At 31.3% G+C, this 23,291-nt stretch overlaps 1 protein-coding gene across 1 annotated transcript in view; it reads left to right on the top strand.

Annotated features, from left to right (window-relative positions):
- Positions 1-23,291, top strand: part of LOC129228700 (uncharacterized) — a 66,979-nt gene that overhangs the window by 38,777 nt on the left and 4,911 nt on the right. The window contains exons 10-15 of the mRNA XM_054863383.1: positions 12,330-12,515; positions 15,332-15,433; positions 15,512-15,617; positions 17,713-17,804; positions 18,885-19,153; positions 22,223-22,351. Of these exons, the coding sequence (XP_054719358.1) occupies positions 12,330-12,515; positions 15,332-15,433; positions 15,512-15,617; positions 17,713-17,804; positions 18,885-19,153; positions 22,223-22,351 (884 nt within the window). The remainder of the gene's footprint in view (positions 1-12,329; positions 12,516-15,331; positions 15,434-15,511; positions 15,618-17,712; positions 17,805-18,884; positions 19,154-22,222; positions 22,352-23,291) is intronic.

The following is a 23,291-nucleotide window of genomic DNA, read 5'->3' on the forward strand; positions in this document are numbered from 1 at the left end:
TATAATCTAAAGTTTGTAAGCATAACAAAAAAAAAAAGAGTGCAGCATTAGAGATTCAAGAAATATCTGTTTTCTGGCAGAATGCACAAACTCCTACTAGAAGAACAGACCACTGAATTGATAAATTATTCTAAACTGCATGATGCATAGAAACAGTTAGAGAATTTTTCTCTAGAACTCTAGCTGAAAATAGGGAGAAGATATCTTTTCGAGGGGCAACACCTTAAATTATAGACAATCTGCTGGACATTGAGCATGCATATGCCTTGAAAGAGATTTAAAAAAAAAGAAGAGAATAGGAAATTTTTTAGTTCTTCAAAGCAAAAAAGGACTCCCTGTCTCCACGATTGGTGCTGAAAAAAGAATAGCGCAAAAGAAGAAAAAAAATCGATGAGAAAAGAAGGAAGTTATTCGAAAAGAAAAAGAATTTGTGATGAAATAAAATGACAATTTGTCACATAAAGAACTTATGATTAAATTTTCAAGCAACCCAAACAATGATGGTTTCGACAACAGTGACAGTCCATCTGTCATTGATAAGCAAACACCGCCAACTAACACAGCAGTGACCTTACAAGCACGGGAATTACGACTTGAACAGAAACATGAGGCATATTACAGTTTTTACTCCTCGTTTTTCTGATGTGTCACTCATAGACATGAAATTTTCATATTGGTCGCTGCTGCAGAAGCGTTTCGGCATGATGCTGAGAATCTAATCATAAATCGAACTTGTCTTCAGAGCCTTCAAAAAAAATATTTAGGAAATAGAGATATGAAAAATACAAAAATTTTACCTTAAAGATTGTTAAGTATTAGTGTTAGACTGGGATGGAAAATTGCTCCCAGCTTTCACGGCAGTTAAGAGGATCAGTATCTTAGAAATTACAATAACCAGGGGTCTGGCCAGAGGATATTTGGGTCCGTTAACGGACCCTTCACAAAAATCCGATCAACCAAAACGGACCTTTCACAAAATCCCGATCAAACAAAACGGACCTTTCACAAAATCCCGATCAAACAAAACGGACCTTTCACAAAATCCCGATCAAACAAAACGGACCCTTCACAAAATTCTGATAAACAAGATCGGATCTGTCACAAATTGTTTATTGAAAGAGCAAATCTGAAAGCAAAATAACGCATATTTCTGTGTATAAATCGATAATTTTTGGAACCTTTTTTTTAAGTCAAATTAGAGGGATCAGCTTATACAAAATCGGCTAAAAAAAAGGCACTCTTGGGATGCTCCTGCAAGCGATAAATAATTGCTACTGCCAAATAAATATAATGGTTGTTTGTTTGTTTTATCACAGCTAATTAGCAGCGGTGTTGTTGTAAACTTTTCTGAAAAGGCATTGGTAAGCACTTTTCTCTCCGCTCATGATTTAATAAACAATAATAATATATATCTGCGAAATGAACTTAGAACTGCAAAGGGATAGTAAGGGGTGAGGAAAAAAATATGATAGCTTCAGATAGGGTTACCAACTTCAAAATTATCACCACTTAGCGTCTGGCGTTGAACCATTATAATGACTTGATTAGAAAATATTCTCATCATTTTGCCAGCTTGTCAATATTTGCGTTTTCACGGTACGGTGCGATGTTTAATTGTTATTTTGGAGAATATTATATGGGTTTTGATTTTTTCGATGCTAACAAGGATGATTAACTTTAATTAAACTCTTTTAATTACCGTTTTTTTTTTTCTCTTTAGATGTCTACATTTTGAAAAATGCAATTCTTTTAACATCCGATATGAGACTCATATTTTGTTCTTTTTTCAAGCTAACTTCGCTTTATTAGGATTCAAATAAATGAAAAGTCTCTTTATTTCTGTTAGAACTCTCATTTCAAGTTTTTAAAGCAAAATTCCATTTTCTGTTATGAGTCAAAAATTAAAATGCTGAATAGATGGTTTATTTTATTTTTATTTTTTGGGTTCAACTGTGTCCACAGATATTAATGATATGTTTATCATAGGACTCTAAAATGCAATTTTAAAATAATTTTATCGAAAATACTTCTTTTACAAGCCGTTTTTATACTTTTGATTGCCTTCACTTTGAGAATTGCGATCTCTTTGCATCCGCTATGGGAATCCAATTTTTCGAATTTTTGATGATTATTACGCTTTGTTAAGAGGTAAACAATTGAAATATCTTTTTATTTTTGTTAAAATCACGGAATTTATAAGTTTTAAACGAAATTCTGTGCTTTTTAAGAGTGTCTTGGGTCAAAAAGTTGAATGCTGAACCCTATTCTGAATTTTATTTATTTATATTTTTGTTACAATTATTTTAAGTACTGTACAGAAATATATCTAGTATAATTTAACATAATGTAGAATGGTAGATAAATATTGATGCTTGAGAAGAGCGATGCCCCCCCCCCCACCCCCCCCCCCCCCCGCCAAATATCAGAAAAAGAATCCAGAATGATTTTTTCGACGTAGAAGAGGAAAACACTCAACTTTAGGTTTAATTGATGCAGTTTGTGCAATCTCTAAATTCTAAAATTTCGTTTTTAACAAAAAAAATTTTTTTTTTTTTTTGCGAAATTTTTTGATTTTTCACAAAATTAATTCATTTTTCACAAAATTATTTGATTTTTCACAAAAAATGGACCCTGTGAAAAATCCTGGACAGACCCCTGATAACTTTTCAAGGCTTGGAGCAATTGTTGTGAACTGATGAAATCCTAACATCGTCAGGAGAATTGATACTGCTGAAAGGTGTAAAATTAGTTCAGGGACACAATAATAGTCTCACAAAAGATGAAAGTGAGAAAAGTTTTGTTTTATGCATTATTGCTAAAGACCATGAAAACTGTCTTACTTTTACTAAATCCTCACTTATGAAAAAATAATGTTCAACATCCGCTTGTTCACACTTTGTTTTGATTCTATAGAAATTATTTGACATAATAGTATGTATTTATTCTCTAGAAATTGTTGCATTATTGAAGAAAAATGTAATCTTGTAAAAAATTTTACCAAATTTCTTGGACTGGTTGAACTTCAACGCATTTGAGGCATCCCTAAAAACTCAAAATGAAGGGAAATTTTGTGTAGCCTGTTTTTTTTATTCATTGGAACAAAATAACAGGATGGGAGCAATAAAATTTTAACTTTCGAAAAATGCCCTATAGCTAAGAGCCACCCTAATGTATATTTAGAATTAAGATCATATGTTGTGTCTGTATAATGTTACATATCAAATTTATTTAAAGAACTGGAGATCACTTTCTGGCAGGAGGATAGGATGGGAAAAGCTTTTACGTAAGGCAATGGCCTACAAGAGACTGTCTCCCCAATGTTGATGATGATCAAATTCGTTTAGTTATTTGATTTATTTTCTACTGCATACTCTGTCTGTATCTGAAAAGTCAATATTAATAGGGGGAATAGTGCAGTAATTGGCCATTTAAGGGACACTTGACTGTATATTCAGTAAATTACTGCCCAATAACCAGGGTAAAAGCAGGAATACATGAAATGCACCGCCAGCTCAGTCATTTCCAGCCGAGGACTGCAGTTTCGTGCTTATTAGCACTCATTAGCCTGGCATAGGAAAGTGACTGAGCTTGAGATGGAAAACCTCTTAAGGAAGCCAAGAGTGCCAAACAAACTGGTAGCTAACATAGATTTAGCGCAGACCAGACGAGTGACTGAAGCAATGGTCGGTTCAACTCGAGGATTGAAGGCAAGGCATGGTATATTCATATTTACTGAATATACCATGCCTTGCCTTCAATCCTCGAGTTGAACCGAACCATTGCTTCAGTAATTATATATTAGCTACCAGTTTGTTTGGCACTCTTGGCTTCCTTAAGAGGTTCTCCATCTCCAGCTCAGTCCCTTTTCCTATGCCGGCTGATGAGTGCTAATAAGCACGAAACTGCAGTCTTCGGCTGGAAATGACTGAGCTGGCGGTGTATTTCATGTATTCTTGACTGTATGTTTGGGCTCAAAAAAATGAAACAGTTTCCCATGAGTAAAAGTTATATTTTATGGTAGTAACTCATTACCCCGCATCTGCGTGCATTGTGCAAAATTCTAGTTTCTCCAAGTTTGCAATAACTCTTGTATGGTCTTTTCCATCATGCCGGGAAAAACGAGGTTCAAAAAATATTTCGTTATTTTATAAATAAATGGTTTAATTTTGCTAAAATATTTTTAAGCATATTGTTATTATTCTGATTTAAAAAATATAATTAAGAATATTTTTGTAAAATATTGAATTAAAATATTTTACAGTTACATAAATAATTTGATAGAGCTATTCAATGAATAAAGAAAATAAACTTACCTTTTTAATTGAAATTCAAACTAATTTAGAACAAAAATTTTTAAATAATTCACAATTGCTAAGATTGCTTCTGAGTCAACCATTTTATTTGAATATAGCTAAATCTATTGCATTAATTATAGACATATATTGACTTATCTTGTTTCTTCTTTAACTTTATATACTGTCCGCCTCGCTTAATCGAATATTGTGGGTTCTCAGAAATATTATTCGATTAAGCAGAGTAAGTTTCTCATTTTTCTGCCTTTCTAAAATGACAACATTTGTCTTAAAACGTAATAGTAATAAAGCAATGGCTACATAAATGAATTAATGTTATTGGCAAAAAGTTTTTGAAATAAGCTAATTTAGCAACAAAATAGTTTAATAATTAGTATATCAGGGGTCTGGCCAGAGCAAATTTGGGTCCGTTAACAGACCCTTCACAAAAATCTGATCAACCAAAATGGAACTTTCACAAAAATCCGATCAACCAAAACGGACCTTTCACAAAAATCCGATCAACCAAAACGGACCCTTCACAAAATTCTGGTAAACAAAAACGGATCTTTCACAAATAGTTTATTGAAAGAGCAAATCTCAAATTAAAATAATACAGCATATTTAAAGTTAAATTAGAGAAATCAACTTATACAAAATCAGCTAATTTTGCAAAAGGAAAAAAAAAAAATTGGCACTCTTGTGATGCTCCTGCAAGCCATAAATAATTACTACCGCCAAATAAATATAATGCCTGTTGTTGGTTTCTTTGAAAGAAATTAACAGCTGAAAGTCAGTTAGGTTTATAATTTTGCTTGTTTGTTTTATGCAGCGGTGTTGTTGTAAACTTCTTTGGAAAAGCGTCAACATTCTCTGAATAGGCGTAGTAAGCACTTTTCTCCCCACTCATGATTTAATCATCAATAATATACAGCGAAATGAATTTAGAACTGCAAAGGATAGTATGGGTGGGGCGGATGTGATCGCTTCAGATAGGGTTACAATATTTAAACTTATCGCCACTTAGTGTCTGGTGGTGCGATGTTAAACTGTTATTTTGGGAGAAAGTTATGTGGGTTTGGTTTTTCGATACTAAAAAGGATAATTAACTTTAAATAAATTTTTATTTACTGTTATTTTTTTCTATAGATGTCTACATTTTGAAAAACGCAATCTTTTTACATCCGATATGAGAATCATATTTTTTTTTTTTTCAAGCTAGCTTCGCTTTATTAGGATGCAAATAGATGAAAAGTCTCTTTATTTTTGTAACAAAGCTTATTTCAAGTTTTTAAAGGGGAATTCCATTTTCTTTTATGAGTCAATAATTAAAATGCTGAATCGACGGTTTATTTTTTATTTAATTAATTAATTTATTTATTTTGCTTCAACTGTGTCCAGATATTAATGATATGTTTATCATAGGGCTCTAAAATGCAATTTAAAAGTAATTTTATCAAAAATATTTATTTTACAAGCCGTTTTTATGCTTTTGATTCCTTCACTTTGAGGATTGCAATCTCTTTGCACCCGCTGTGGAAATCTGATTTTTCGAATTTTCGATGTTTAGTACGCTTAGTTAATAACAAATAAAATATTTTTTTATTTTTGTGAAAATCCCGGAGTTTATAAGGTTTGAACGAAACTCTGTGCTCTTAAACAGTGTCTTGGATTAAAAAGTTAAATGCTGAACCCCTGCCTATTTTTTTTTCTTACAGCTATTTTAAATACAATACAAAAAACATTTCTAGTATAATTTAACATGATGTAGAATGGTAGATAAATATTGATACTTGAGGGGTGCCCATCTACAAGGGAGCGATGCCTCCCCCTCTCTTCAAATACTAGAAAAACACTCAAGAATGATATTCTCAACAGAAAAGAGAGAAAACACTCAACTTTAAGTGTCAATGATGCAGTTTCCACCATCTCAAGAGTCTAAACTTTCGTTTTTACAAGAAATTTTTTTTTTTAAATTATTTGATTTTTCACAAAAATAATTGATTTTTCACAAAATTATTTTATTTTTCACAAAAAACGGACCCTGTGAAAAATCCTGGACAGACCCCTGTATATATATATATTACAAGTACATATGAAAATCATAGTAAGTAACTTACAACTTCTGTTATGAAATGTTTGTTTTGGCGCCTTTTATCAGTACATTATTTTTTAAAAAATTCCATAACAGTGGGTTGCTTGCTCAAGGTCTTTTGGGAATATATTTCTGCCCCCCCCCCCCCCCCTCCGTGTCTGCTGTGTTTTACATTTAATATTTATCAATTTATTATCGTCTAAAATGTGTATATTTGAAGCATCAGAAACAAAAGGTTGTGATTCATGCAACCAGTTAACCCTTTCCGGCGCGGTGGTCACAAAAAAGGACACCAATTTTTAAAATTTCTTTAAAAAATAGTTTTTTCTTTAAAATTCCAAAAATCGCTGCATTAGTTGCTTTTATTTCTCTTTAATGCACACAGATGGCAGCACTATTAAATATGACTCCCTTTTGTTGGCTTAATTTCTTGTTTAAAATACCTCGATTTTCAAGCTCAAATAAAATATTTTTTTCAAGATTTTAAAATTTACACCATAATCTAAATTAGTCAACCATTTTCCCTCTGGAATCCTGAGCTAATCAATCATAATTTTGCAAAAGATTCGAGTTCATTTTTGAATGCATAAACAAAGTTTCTTTCCAGGTGTCCCCAAATGTGGACACCGCCCTTCTAGAGCATTGATCTCACTGTTGTGGGTGAAAGATGTAATGTGATACATTTCAGAGATGGGGGACCCAAAAGAATAGTTTTCAACGGGCTTTTGTTTATTTATTTTGGGTTCTTGACCTAGAACAGGTGAATTTGAAGGCCCATGACAGCACACATTTGAGATCTGCTTTTCCTACCAGGCAGTTGTATACTTTTTTATTCTCAGCTTTGATATTATTTTTTCTGTAAATGGTATTATATAGTAGTATTTTTTCATTTAATATTTTATAGCACAAAAAGAATGCACCATAAAGCAAGAACAATGTGCCAAAAATATTTTTAACATTTTAAGTTGCTTATTTAGATAATTTTATATAATCTATATAAACTTTCTTGAATTTTACTTCATCTTTATCTTGGAATTTTTATAGTAAAAATATTGGATTTTGTGTTCTAAATATTCTTAATGGCATAAATTATTGAAATAATTAGTAAAAATGCTCAAGAGCTTAAAATATTTGAAATTACTCCAATTATCATACGAGGTAAACATAACCTCTTCAGAAAACAATTTCGGCTCTAGGAGGGCGGTGGTCACAAACGGGGACACCACCCACAGCTAGAGGGGGTGAATTAAAAAAATTTTGACTGTGAAATCTATGTCCAGATAACCAATTTATCCCATCCATTGTGTTTTTTTTTTTTATTGTATTTCTAAAATTTTAATGACCCGCGCCTGTAAGGGTTAATCAAACCTTTTAATAATCTGATTCCTAAGAAAAGATTCTGAGAGTCATTATCTAAGAGTGTTTATGATTGTAGTTCAAATGAGTCTCGCTTTTTAATAGATTTTGATTTATTTGCATGAAGTATTTTGCTCATTTAATGCAATTTTGGCTTTTAAAGCATGAACTGCTAGTTCTCTAAAATCCTATTCAGTGCTTTCGTTTGAGGTCATTATTTAGTACCTTCTTTATTTTAAAAGACTGAGCCTTACCCTAACCTCTGAAAATACAATTGAAAAAAAAAAAAAAAAAACTTAAAAACAAAATAAATTTTTAAAAATGCTTCAAAATGATGCGAAATTTATTTTATGCAGTTCCAAGGCTGATACAAAAGTTAATTTTTGCTGCTCCAGGACTGATAAAAATACTATTTTTTCTGCTCTAAAATATGATACAAATTGTTTCCTTTAGTTGAGGTCCATCAAATGGTTGTTCATAAAAAATTGTGCTTCCAGATTATACTTTAAACTCAGTGCTGTTTGTGATGTCGCCTTTTTTTCAGCATATTTGTCACAAAATTTGCCTTCCCTCCCATTGTCCCAGTATATTACATGAGCATATTGTAGTATAAAATGTCTGTATATCCAAAATATGTGCTGTCACACTGTTTGTTACTTTCTTCTTGCCCCTTGTTACAAACTCTCATAACTTCAGGAACTCCCCAACCCTCCCCCCAATTAAAGCATAACATCATTTGTGGACAACCCCTTAGGTAAATCTATCATAACAGTTTATTTAGAAGAAAATTTTTTTTTTGTTTTGAATTAATTGTTTTAATTATAGTGATGGAGGAGCCATTTCGATTTCAACCGGAACCTACCCCTGTTTCATGCTCTGTGCCGCCACTCCCTGATGCAGTAAATATTGTGAATAATGTTGCAAAGCAATTTCAAAATCCTTCCATTGATGGGTAAATATTAAAATTTTACTTTAATGCCTAATTTTTTTTCCAGTGTATAATTTCTGAAGCATGCAAATATCCTTATCTTTAAACTTAGAATATAAATGAAGTCAGGTTTTCATTTGTAACAAACGAGATGATTGTTCAAGTTGTAACATTTATTGCTAATTTTTTTATTTGTTATTTAGTATGAGTTAAGTATAAGGTAATTATGAAATTACTATAACAATGAAGAACTGGTTGGAGACTACGTATATCTATCTCAACTTTCCAGCTGCAGATTTCCAGTGCTAGTGTTTTTCTTCTAATTTATTTGTTTTATTCTTGTGAATTTATACCACTTTAATCAATTTTTTCTTCTGAAATAATCTTTGTGTTGAATTATATGCTAAATATAACTGAGATTTTTTTGATTAGGTCTTTAAATAAGATATGCAAAGCTAAACAATTTATCAATTTTTAATCATTTATTTAAATATGAATTTTTTTTGTGTGTTGAACATTTTTACTTTAGCACATGATGTCTGTGTAAAGTAAAAATGTACTTAATTTTTTTTTATTTTTATGAATTTGTGTTTTGCCAGTGTATACAGGGTGTCCACCCTAAAAGTTGACCAATAGCTAATTCCTAAGCCGTTGGAGATAAGCATATAGTTCTATTTTGAAAAAATTTTAAGATGCACAAAAACTCGAAATTCATGAAATTTTTGTCAAATTTTGAAAAAGTTACAAAATTTAGCTTTTTATACAGTCCTCCCAGTCCTAGCAATGATATTTAGTAAAACATTCAGGACACACTATCATTTACAACTAAAAAAAATCACTCCTCTGCGACCAAAACTGACAGAGTTATGAAGTTTTGAAAAATCAAAATTTTTGAAGATATTATGACGTCAGAGAGTGAGCTCTTAAGGGCACATATGCGAATTGACAAAGTGTGTTAATAGATTTAATTTTATTTTGATTCTTGCCATTAAGAATTATTTTTTTATTAGTAAGAATTATCAATGATTAAAAAGTCTTTTTAAGGACTATTTATAAGCTCAAAGATCTATTTATGATTAAAAGGATTTTTTAAAAATCTTTATTTTTCATTTTGTTTCAATAATATCTTAATTTCCAGATGAGAATTTGATTTTAAAAAAGGTGTTGAATCTCAAATTTATACAAAAGGTTATCACTGCATTTAAAGTTACTATATATATATATATATATATATATATATATATATATAAGTAAGCAAGCCAAATTCCAAATATTAAACAGATTATAAAAAAAATAATGATAAAAAGGTGTGGTCTTTTCAATATTTTTCACTTTCATTATATATATATACACACAGTAGGCTCTCTGTACAAAAGACTTTCAAGGGACCACTAAAAATCGTCTTTAAGTAGAAAGCGTCCTTAAATAGAATGCTTTTAACATTATAGTGGACCATCTGGGACCGTGAAAAGCCGTCGTTAAACAGAAAGCCAACTGTGTATATATTAGTCTAAGAGCTAGCAACGTTTTCGAGATAGAATTTTAGGAAAGCTGATTTCTCTATATATTTTTCCCTGTGACGTATCGAACAGCGTGCATGCTGTCTGGCGGCCGTTAAACGCTGCGTTTATTACTGCGCATCACATCTTTAGAGGTAAAAATATGGATTTTGAAATCATTTTAGTAAGAATCTTTTCTTTTTCAGGGAATTCTAAACACTTTTCGAAACACGAATTTAATATTGCCAGACATTTTTGCTGTTGCCAATATCATGCCAGATGATATTTTTTACGAAAAAAATAATTAAAAAAAAAACTATTTTAGTATGTCTGTCATTTTAATATTATTTTACCTACATATGAATAAGTACAAAATTAATTTGACAGACATGAATTCGGTTGCGTACTCGACAGACAGACCGATAAGCTGAGACCAAACGAAAGAAGTATTCCTAGCGTGGTGCCCAAGTTTTAGGTCAAATTAGTCACCTCGCTTTAAAATTAAGAATTGCTTGTTGAATTCACACACATGTTGCCTATTTTTTGTTAAAATTTATGTAAAAAGTTAAGTATTTTCCATTTTGCGAGCGTGCCGTGCAGAGAACCACATCCATTTTCAATTTGCGCACTGTGATGTAATTCTTGTTGATCACTTACTGAAACAGGAAGATAATAACGATTGTGGTGGCGCAATCATAGAGCTGAGATAAAAATTACAAAATTGTAATTTAAATCTTCAGTTAAAGCTTTTTTTTATTTTTTTAAAAATACATATATATATATATATATATATATATATTTGTAAAGGTCTATAATAGTGAATTGCTTGCTCAAGATCTTTTGAAGACTCTTTTCTGACTCCTTTTTTCCCTTTCTCATCTGCCGTGTTTTACATTTGAACATTTAATATTTATCAAACATTACAAACGATATTTAAATTAAATAATGCAAAGAAAAAAGAACATTGCATACGATAATAGTCTGAAATGCTTATACTTCTTTGTTTTATTTAATTAAACTATCGTCTGCAATGTCTATGTGTCTTTGCGTTATTTAACTTAAATATCGTCTGCTTTTTCTTATTTTCTTTGTAATATCAGCGAAAACAGAAATTAGATAGAACAGTGGAAATGTTTTGCTGGTATGTAAACTTTGTTTTTCTTACGCGTCTTTGACGAAAAATGTTAGTGTAAATTTTCTCATCAATATGATTATTCTTAAATATTATTTTTAAAAATGTATTCAAAATTATCGTGAAAATTATGACAGAATAATGGCAAATAAAATGAAATGTGTATTTTGCAATGGAATAAATGAAAAAATAATAGCATTTGACGAAGGAAAATTGAAAAAATGTGAAGAAGTTTTGAGTGTTCGTGTTACATTCAACTTGAAATATAGTAATATAAAGTTACCCCAACAACTAAATACTTCTGATGGATACCACACACGATGTTACAAATCCTTTGCATCCTTGATGGCGAAGTATCAGAATATATCTGATGATAATTATGATTCATCAATAACTCTTCCTGGCACATCAAGTTCTTCTTCAACATTACCGAATAATCCAGTAGATGCAAGAGAGACTTTGTCATGTAGTGATGCCTGTTCAAGTCTTAGTAATGAAAGAGTCTGTTTTTTCTGTGAAAAGGATCGAAAACAAGTCAAAGGTAAGCAACAAAATTTACATTCTTCCAATGATGTCAAGATGCTTGAAAAAGTAACGCAGTGGGTTGAAAAATGCCAAAGTCAAGAGTTGATACAAAAAATTAGTTATCTGAAAACCTCAAATGGTCCAATATTCTATCATCATTCATGTGAATTGGAATATTTCAATCATTACAAAAGAATAATTACTGATACTGCACGAACCTCTTGGCATTGCGTAAGAGATATTCACAACACTGTTTTCGATAAAATTGTGTCAATAATTCAGGAAGACATAATTTTAAAAAAAAGTTATTTGCTATTAAATTCTCTTTGTGACACTTATAATTATGAATTACAACAGGAATTAGTATTTCATCCTGAATCAGAAATAAATATGATGAAAAATCATCAGCTTGAAAAAAAAATATTAAAACAGTTCAAGCAAATAAAGATTATAACAAAATACAAAAAAAAGATTATTATGCATACTGATAGTAACTTATTAGAAGAAGAAGACTTTATGATGCTCGAAGAAAATGATCTCATCGATAAAGTTGCTTCGATTCTAAGAACTACAATTTTGAAAATGGAGAAAACAAAATTACCTGCTGCAATGAAAACAAAGGATTTGATAAATGGTGAATGCACAATTCCTGAAAAATTAGATCGTTTCTTTAAAGCATTGATTGGAGGTAAAGATATTCGTCGCAGAGATGGAGTTAATTGTCATAGATTGAGCAACTCATTGGCTTATGATGCTGTTTTTTGTGTAAGCAACGGTACTGCGAAACCATCAAAACATATAACTCTGGGTATGACTGTCAAAAGTCTTACGAGTAGTCGAAAGATGATAAATATTTTGAATAGACTTGGACATTGTTGCAACTACAATACGTTGGAAGAATTAGAAACTGAAGCTACGATCTCATCCGTAACACGTTCTGAAATTTGTCCTCCTGACATCATTCGAAGTCCGTCATTATGCACAGGTGTAGCATTCGATAATTTCGATAGATACGTTGACACTTTAAATGGAAAACTAACACTGCATGACACCGTAGGGATCATCTACCAAATTGTAAGTGATGATTACGATGTAGAATTAAACCCAAGCAATATAGATAGTAGTTTTGATATGTCACCACCACCAGCAAAAAGAAGACGGACGTTTAACGAAGAAATTCCTGAACTCCCTTCGTATGGAAATCGATTGCAGATATTAGAACATTTAACACCAGTTGAAGACAATGCATTAACTCGGCCCGTAAACTTACCTTTGATAGAAACAATAGATATGCTATACTTACTTTCACACGTCTTTCATGTGCCAAATACTCCAATGTGGACTGGTTTTAATTGTAAAATCATTGAAGATACTAGCCCCAAACAAAAAGTATCGTATCTTACGCCTATTAATTTTTCACCAACAAATGCAGCGGTGGTTAAACATACACTGAAACAGGCCCAAATCGTTGGAGAAGAATGTAATCAAAGGTACGTGCAAGTTACTTATGATCTGGCAATAGCTAAAATAGCATATAAAATTCAATCAACATCAAAACCCCAATTTGATAACATCTTCATCCATCTTGGCTCATTCCATTTAATGATGGCTTTCTTCAAAGCTATAGGCGTTTTTATTAATGAATGTGGTCTATCGCATATGATGATTGAGAGCCATATTATTGCTCCTGGCTCAGTAAATGAGATAGTTGAAGGAAAGCATTTTAATCGTTGCAAACGTCTGCATCCGTTGATGGCTCTTGGCTTGCAAATGTTGCATTTTGATACATTTTTAAAGATGGACAAAATGGAATACTATTTTATGAAAGAGCAAGTTTCTGACGATCTCTTACATTACCAGGAGGTTAAAGTTACTTGTACATCTACGACGATAGAATTAAATAATAATGTATTATCGAGACTAATATCTGCTTATGAAAAATTCGTAGCAGAAACAAGACAAGGTAAACATGGGAAAACTGCTCAATTCTATATGATTTACATCCAGCTTGTAAACTATTACATTACCCTATCAAGAAGTATACGAATGGGTGATTTCAAAATGTTTAAGTATGTAATTCCAAAAATAACAAATTTGTTTTTCATTGTAAATCAACCGAATTATGCACGATGGTGTGTTAAATATTTAGACAGTTTGAATAATGTTGATGAAACACATCCAGGACTCAAAGATGATTTCACAAACGGATGTTTTGGAATAAAAAGAACCGACAAACCATTCTCAAGGATACCAATTGACCTTACACTGGAGCAGACTATAAATGCCGAAGCGGCTAGACGTCTTAGCGGTATTGCACATTTTACCAATTCCATAGCTGCCCGTCAGCGCTGGTCAAAGAGTCACAGCATTAGAGCTGCTTTAATTTCTCACGTTCTCGATGTTTGTGGATTGAGGCAATTACAAGACGTGTCTGCCGATTTACAACCTAATAGAATCAAAATTTACAACAAACAAATCACCGATTTTATAGAAATCTTTCAGAAAAATAACAATCCATTTGATCAAAATTTGGACAAAAATAGTTTGTACAATATTGCTACTGCGAAACCCGCTCCTGAAAATACAGCTGACTTTTTGCTGAATATTGAAAAAAAGGGTGACGATTTGTGAAAGCAGTTTATAAATGAATGCGCTGAAGATCAGGAGAGATTTGACAAACCAATAAAAAAAAATCAAGTGCTTAATTTTGCTTGTGCTCCAAAGAAGAAAAAACTAACTCTTGGTAACAAAACTGTTGAGCTAAGAATGCAAACAGATCTATTCGGTAGAATGTTGGGGATATCTATGAACAACAAGGTTGATATTGAAAAAGTATTAGGATTTCCACTAACACCAGTACCAACATCAATGTGCCATGCCATGGTAGTATTTGTAAAACGGATAAAGCACAATTAGTCAAAGTATTCGAAAAGGAAGTTAGCAGTGTCAATCAGCAATTGTTATGTTTTGATATCAGTATTTTGGACGGATTCTTCATGTTACACCTTATGAAAGAAATACCACAAACTTTCGATGGCATATCGAAAAAATTCCTCAAAATGATTTCACAGTTTAAATCATCTCGCATTGACATTGTTTTTGATCAGTACTTCAAACCTTCCATAAAAGATTGTGAGCGTTTACGTCGCAGTGAATTAACCAGTACAGTTTTCATCAAACCTAGTCAAATTCGGCCTCATCATTTTGCTGGTGAACTCAGAAACTCGCAGTTCAAGGAAGCTCTTGTAAGGTTTTTTATTGATGATTGGGCAAATGATGACATGTTTCCTTTTATTGGGAATAAAACTATTTACCTGAGTTTTGATAAGTGTTACTCGTATCAGGTTGTAAATAATCAAGTTATTAGAATCGTTGAAGAATCATTATCATGTGAAGAACACGAAGAAGCTGATACTCGTATCATATACCATATTTGCCAGATAAATTTTGACTCTCAAGTTCTTGTACGTTGCTCAGACTCTGATATTCTTATTATACTTCTAGGCAATATGGATCACCTGAATGCACCTTTAAAGCTTTGGATTCAATGGGGAGTAGGAAACCATGAACGTCTAATAAACGTCAATGAGTTATATCAAGCTCTTGGTATTTCCTTATCAAAAGCTCTACCATGTTTCCACGCAATAACAGGATGTGATTACACCCCAGCTTTTTTCCGGAAAGGTAAACTAAGGCCCTTCAAGTTGCTAGAGAAATCTGTTGAGTACCAGTTGGCATGTCAAGAGATTACAACAGACGATGAGCGTGTACTAGAACGCACATTTGACAGGTTAGAAAACTTTATATGTCACATGTATGGGGTGACTAATCCTTCAAATGTTAACGATGTTCGCTTTTATCTGTTTTCAAAAACTTATGAATCGAAAAAATGTAGTGATAACTTTGAAAAAAAAATTCGAAATTTTGATGCATCGAGCTTACCCCCATGCAAAGCTGAATTATATCAGCATTTATTGCGAGTGCGGTATGTGACAAAAATTTGGAGAAACGCTAATTTAAAAAATCCATCATCTTTATCGCCGTTAACTTCCGGTTGGGTCATCAATGATGATAAATACGATTTTCTCTGGTTTGCTGGGGAGCAGTTTCCATCATCAGTTGCTGACATCGTTATTGAAAGTGAAGTATTATCCAACGAAAACTCTACGCAAGATGACGATGATTACAATGATTATGATGAGAGCAGTGACAACGATGACGACTATGGAGATACATCACTTTTTTTGCGATACAATTATAGAATGAACATACCTATTTTAGTTAAAAATGGATTGTAATTTTTTAAGTATAATATTTATAAGTAGTGAGAACTTTGGTTCTAAATTAAAGTTCTTTTTCCTGTATCTTTTACAAAAATAATGTAATTTAGTTACAATTGGATTTTTATGATTTAAATATAATCTGTAAATATTCTAATTTTGATACTTATAAGTGATATATTTCTCCTGTTATTAAACAAAATATATATCCAGTTATTTTATATCATTTTGGCACGAATTTAAATAATAATGTTTCATTTTTCTCATATTCAGAGGCATAATGCTGCGCTACTGTACAGCAATAAATCGGTCTGTCTGTCGAGTACGCAACCGAATTCATGTCTGTCAAATTAATTTTGTACTTATTCATATGTAGGTAAAATAATGTTAAAATGACAGACATACTAAAATAGTTTTTTTTTTTTTATTTTTTTTTCGTAAAAAATTGAATCTGGCACGATATTCGCAACAACAAAATTGTCTGGCAATATTAAATTCGTGTTTCGAAAAGTGTTTAGAATTCACTGAAAAAGAAAAGATTCTTACTAAAATGATTTCAAAATCCATATTTTTACTTCTAAAGATGTGATGCGCACTAAAAAACACAACGTTTACCGGCCGCCAGACAACCCGCACGCTGTTCGAAACGTCTTCGGGAAAGATATATTAAAGAACCAGCTTTCCTAAAATTCTTGTTTTTTCGACGTTGCTAGCTCTTGGACTATATATATATATATATAATATATGTATATATAAGTAGAAAGCGTCCTTAAATAGAATGCTTTTAACATTATAGTGGACCATCTGGGACCGTGAAAAGCCGTCGTTAAATAGAGCGTCGTTAAACAGAAAGCCAACTGTGTGTATATATATATATATATACTAGCAAAATACCCGGCGTTGCCTGGGTCGGTAATAATTGTAAGAAACAATCGTTACTTTCTTTCGTTTTCTGTTTTAACTGAAAGAACTCAAAACACACTGCTTTGACTTGATTAAAAATCGAGCATCTTCCTTACGCATAAAAGTAAAATAGCAATAAGTATAAAGAGCCAACGAATATTCATTTAGAAACGAAAGCACGAATTTAAGCATATAAAAATTTGAAGAATTTCCAAAATGTGAACTAACAAAACAAAGATCAGTAAAAAAAAAAACGTGCGCTTTCTTCATTTAATTAAATAGTACACACACACACAAAAAGGAAAAAAAAAAGCTCTCTACTATGTTTCCCTCAGGGTGCGAAAAGTAGAGTTTCCGAATGTTTAAATGACTTTAAACTCATGCTTACTCCAGAGAAGACTTGATTCAAAATTTTCATTATGGATTACTTTTAATATCACTGTTGCTAGGCCAAGAATTTTGGCAACAATGGGTTTTATATTTAAACATTTAATGAGGAAATTACATGAAATTTACTGTGTTCCATCACTAAGTTTTTAAGGAATAAATTATAGCCTAAGTTGCTCCCTGATAATGTAGCTATCTATGTCGAAAAAATGGTTAAAATCCCTCCAGTAGTTTTGAAGTTTACCCCGGACATCCGGACAGAGATTAGCCCTTTATGTATAAAGATATATATTCTTTTTTTTCTCCTAATTTCAGAATGCAACCACCTACCTCTTTAGAAGATCTTTTAGAAAAGCAATGGATGCAAACATCCAATTTTTTAATGGGACAAGCTCAACATTTTGATAGTAAGTTGGTTTTGTATTCTGAATTACATAAAAAAAAAATCTTACCTAACTTTTTTAAAATTATAATAGTAAATCGAGTAATTGCATTATTGTATGTCAAGTTCGTTTAAGTAAATTTGAATGCTATTTTCTCAATTTTGATTACATTATTGCATTTTAACGTTTTTTTAAATTTAATTTTTTATTTTGTGTGCTCATTGATTAGTGATTATGTAGTTTGTTTGCTAGACATTTCTAGCTGTGCATCTGTTATTTGCCTTTGAATTTTATTTATTTTTTGTTTTTTATCAGTTCTTTAATATCAAATAAAGTTTCATTTATTTTTATTTATTACTGTTTATTTATGTTGATGGAATGTTAAGAAGAGGGGTAAAACCATCATCAGTCTGTGAATTTTTTCAAAACATTTTGAGGTTCTACATGTCAAATAAGGTTGAAAAAATGGCCTTGTAGAGAGAAACTATATTATTAATTTATATTTATATTTAGCAAAAAATTCTAGTAGCATACAATATTCTAGTTAATAGTGTGCTGGAATCAAGTATTGTTAACATTTCTGCAATGTAAGTCTATTTCTTTAGACAACTAACTAGGAAACTTTTCTATGTGATTGATGTTGCAATATTTAATTAATAATGTAACTTTTATAATAACTGTAAATATATTCCCATTTTTCAAAAGATACGTTTGATTCAAATACAAAACATTAATGTTAGAAAAAACATTGACGCGAAAACATCAATGTATCTTAAATATCGACTTCGATGTCACACCTCTAGTGTGAATGTCATTTTTCTTACTGTTTAAATACCTTATGAATATCAACCGTTGAATAAAGTCCAAGTGCAAATGACCATCCCTTACTCAAGCCAAGAAGATAAGTTAGACCTTATTCATAAAATTGAAGTTTCTTATGCCTGAGTGCAGCATTTGCTAACCTCTAATTTGTTTTGCTTTTTATTGGTTTATCCTAAAAAATAAACCTGTTACTGATGTATGGGAACTCTTCCAATCATATATGTATGTATTTTGTTTGTTTATGAATTTAGTGCTGAATAATAATGTTAAACTTTTATTTAGTTGCAACATTATTGTCAAGTCTTTATCAGTTGAAAACTGAAAACCATACCATGGAAAAGCAAGTTCAAGAGCTTATTTCTAGAAGGGATGCTCTACTTGCAATCAATGCTCGACTGAAAGCTCTCCCTGCAGAAGCTGTTCCTAACAATTTACCATATTCGGCTTTGTCGCTTTTAGCTGCAAAGCCTTTATCTCCAAGTGACCACCATCCAGCAGCGACTTTTGCAGGCTACATACCGTTTGAGAATGCTATGGTACACAGTACGCAGGTAAGTTAATGAATTTTTATTCAAAATATCATTTGAAATTACAGTCGGACCTCCATATATCGAAGTAGCAAATTGTTGGAAAAAAATTCGATATATAGAAACCAGGGTTTGTACGGGTTATGGAAATCCTGGAAAGTCATGGAAAAAAATAACAAATTTCAGACCTGGAAAAGTCGTGAAAAACAAATATTTTCATAAAAGTCATGGAAATTTATTTAAAGTCATGGAAAAATGTTTTGGGCAGTAAGAAAGTTACAATAACTAAAAGAGCACTGGAAATATTGAGTGATTTAGTAATATTGGCATATAAATTGAACGCTCTCAAAAACAAATCTGAGTTTTGGAATCCAATTTCATCCTCTTCTGTAACAACCGCTTGCCTTTTTTTGTAATGTGATTTTACTGTTGGGGCATCATAAATTTAAAATTCACCATTATTTTCAGCACTTCTTTTATTATATGTATAGATTCTGTGGCAGTGGACATGCACATTCTTGATTTTGCGACGCCCCTTCAAAAAGTGTAACTCAATTGCATCCGAGTTCGTTTCAACTACTTGTAAAAAAATTCATTGTTAAATTTATCAGAGTTAATCTCTATATTTTGAAGGCTTTAGAAAATGAAGATTTTAGTCAAGCAATAGAACATAGAAATAGGGGAATTCTAATATTTTAAAACAGAGGTGCCCAACATACAGCTTGCAAAACTTATCCTTGTGGCCAGCTGAAATATATCTGGTTTAGAAAAATTAATTTATTAAAAGCATGGCTTTACTGTAATAAACAAATATACTGTCAAGTAACATGGGTGATTAGATGCACTATTGACACTAAAGGGCAATGGTTTTATGAAGTGAATTTATTATTGGAAACTTACTAATGACCCATTCAATTTTTGTCCCATTCATTACTATTCAGCCCTATTTATTAAATATTTAGTAGACATTTAAACATCAATGTAAAAATTGGCAAATTAAATAGTACTACATTCTTCGTATAACATTATCATGCAAATTTTTGTGAAGTCATGAAAAAGTCTTGGAAAAGTCATGGAAATTTTTTATCCAAATTGAGTATGAACCCTGAGAAACGATCTTATTTTATCCTAAAAGTCTCCTAAAACATTAAAATTAAAGCGAATTTAAGTGTATGAAACCCAATTTCTAATTGATACAAGTATCAGATTAAATAAAAGTTAGTAATTAAAAAAATAACAGAAATTACATTTTTGCACCTTCATACATCTGCATTCTTCGGCAATTCAACTTGATCCGCAACATTAGGGGATTTTCGTTTTGACAATGTAATCGAAAGAAAAGTAAAAAATCAATCTACTTAACTTGAATGATTTTTACTGCAGCTAGAAAGACTAGGAATGATAATCAATAGACAAAAGGGAGATCTTGAAACTGATTTTAAAACGTCACTGGTTACAACTAAGATTTGAAATAAACTTGGGGGAATTTAAGAACTCCAGAACAAAACAACGACCTATCTACACACCCCTCTACCCCAGATTCCTTATGAGTTTCGTAGCAACCTAGTGAACATAATTTTATCCCCTAACCTTCATTTTTTATGAGACAAACAGTCTAAAGTGGAAAAAAAATTTACGAATGTCTCAAAAAAAAATCGATTTATAGAGATTTTTTCAATTCATAGAAACAATTTTTCTATGTAATGAACATAGAAATTTGCTGGGATTTCGATACATAGAAAATTTCAATATGTGGAAGTTCGATATATGGAGGTTCAACTGTATAGTTCATACCAAGCTTGTAATTTTGCATTACTGTTAATTATGCAACAAAAAGTTAATAAATAAAATGTTTATGTAAGTATACGTTTTGCAAAAGTGTGTCATCGGCTCTGGGAGAAGATTTAAGAAAATTTTTGCTGCATGTTTAGGAAAGAGAACTTCAAATTAATATTAGCATCCTGAAAAAGATTTAAGGTTAGACCAATGTACTTTTGAGTGTATATTACATAGATTCCCCTTCACCTACAGTATGTATTTTAAAATTTCTCCTGTACGTAGTAATCTCAAAAATATTCAGGATTTGGAGGCTTTGTTTATATTGCCATTTGTCACTCACACAGTCATAAGCTATGTGTTTGGTATTGAGATCATTCCATTGAAAGCAGTCATTTTGTCCTGCATGTGATTCCTCATATATTCCATTAAAAATAACACTTTAAAATATTAATGAACAAAATTTTTCTGCTTAGCAAATTACAAACTTATGTGTGATTTCTTAAGCAAAAAATTCCGTCATTACCCATTAAAATTATTACTTTTTAATGAAATACAGAGTGTCTGTAAATGATGGACCCGATTTAAAAAAATCGTATTTTCAAAAGTTCTCGACGGAACAAAATAATTAATGCTTAAAATTAAGGAGAAAAGTACCAAGTTTTTTTTACCTTATAAATGTTTGATATGGGACCCTCTTGTCACACCGCATTATTCCATTTGATAATCTAGTTCATTCCACACATTTTCTAACATGTCTCTGTTAATGGTTTGTAATGCTGCAAAAATGCGTTGTTTTAAATCTGAAAGCGTAACAAAAAAAAAAGTAACATAGTAACAAAAAAAAAAAAAACTTGGTACTTTTCTCCTTAATTTTACGCATTAATTATTTTATCTTTTTCGAGAACTTTTGAAAGTATGATTTTTCAAAATCGGGGCCATCATTTATAGACACCCTGTATATTGACCGCCACATGCAGCGCAAAGGGTTGACTTTTTCATGGAATGGCCCATTTAAATTTGTATGAAACTGTTAAACAATAGGTTGTTAATAGTGTGCAATTTTGTCATTGTTCAAATAAAATCTGTTACAAATATTTTCAGATATGTTTCTGGAATTGGGCAAGAAATTAAAAAAAAAAAAAATGATTATACAAGTGTATCAATGTATTTAGTAGAATTTATTAGACTGATATTAGTGTGTATTATCAAAACAGCATAAGTTTTTTATGCATTCAGATTTTTCTAAGTTGGCTGATATGATTGTCTTACCATACATATTGTGTATTTAGTGTTATGTATTCTTTCTCTAAATAGGATTTCAACTGTCACAAAAGTCCTTTAGCAAGTCATAGTCCAGCTGCAACTGTTGGGTCTAGTAGTCTACCTCTGACACCAAGTCCTATTCCATGCAGTCCTATGACTAAACCTGATGTTTTCCCTCAGGTAAATTAAATCAAGCTTTAATAGATTTTGTGAAATGGGTGTTAAAGTGTTAGTGTCTAAAGTAACTGCTTCTCGATTTATAAAAACTGAGGCATCTATTTTTTTGCCTAACATGAATGATATCACTGTTTCCTGAACTTGTTAGGACATGGCCCATGCAGGATGTTTCTGGCCACAAATCCAATCTCAAAATGAGAGGCGATGCAGATTTTTATTTATTTTTTTAAAAGAAAAAAAGTTTTTGTGAATTTTCCTTATTTTTTTTAAAAAGAAAAACTTTTTAAATTTTCCTTTATATATATATATATATATATATATATATATATATATATATATATATATATATATATATATATATATATATATATTTTAATGAGAAAATAAAAACTATACCATAAAGAGTGTTCTCAGTTATCACAAGCTAAACCCTTCTGGCCAGAATACCTTACCTTAAAATGATGGTTTCATGCAAAATGTTTAGACTTTGCAATTGGAGTGAGTTTTTTTTTTTTTTTTTTTTTTTTTTTTTTTTTTTTTTGTCAATGCTATTAAGCTTAATTGTCTATTAAGCTATGTCTATTAAGCTTAAATTTAGGAAAGAGCCTTTAAAAACTGCATTTTATTAATAGATTTATTTTTTAAAATGTAATTTTGAGAAGAAACTGATTTTAAACTATGGAAAGGGACTACTAATACAAAACAAAATTTTGAAAAGACACCACTTTTGTGAATACAGGGTATGTAATCAGTCAGTCTCATAGCAAACCTAATTTATGTCTGAATCAAGTCCTGTAAAGTCACTGATTTCACTGAGAAGCTTCTACAAAAGCATAACACCACATGAATATATAAGCCGGCATCTAAGTTGCAACATTCAGCTAAGGATGCAAGAGACCCACCCCCTTTTTACTTCAGGGATGTACAAGATTCCATGTAACTT

Source organism: Uloborus diversus, chromosome 8 (genome assembly GCF_026930045.1).
Source record: "Uloborus diversus isolate 005 chromosome 8, Udiv.v.3.1, whole genome shotgun sequence".
In the NCBI taxonomy this organism is placed as follows: domain Eukaryota; kingdom Metazoa; phylum Arthropoda; class Arachnida; order Araneae; family Uloboridae; genus Uloborus; species Uloborus diversus.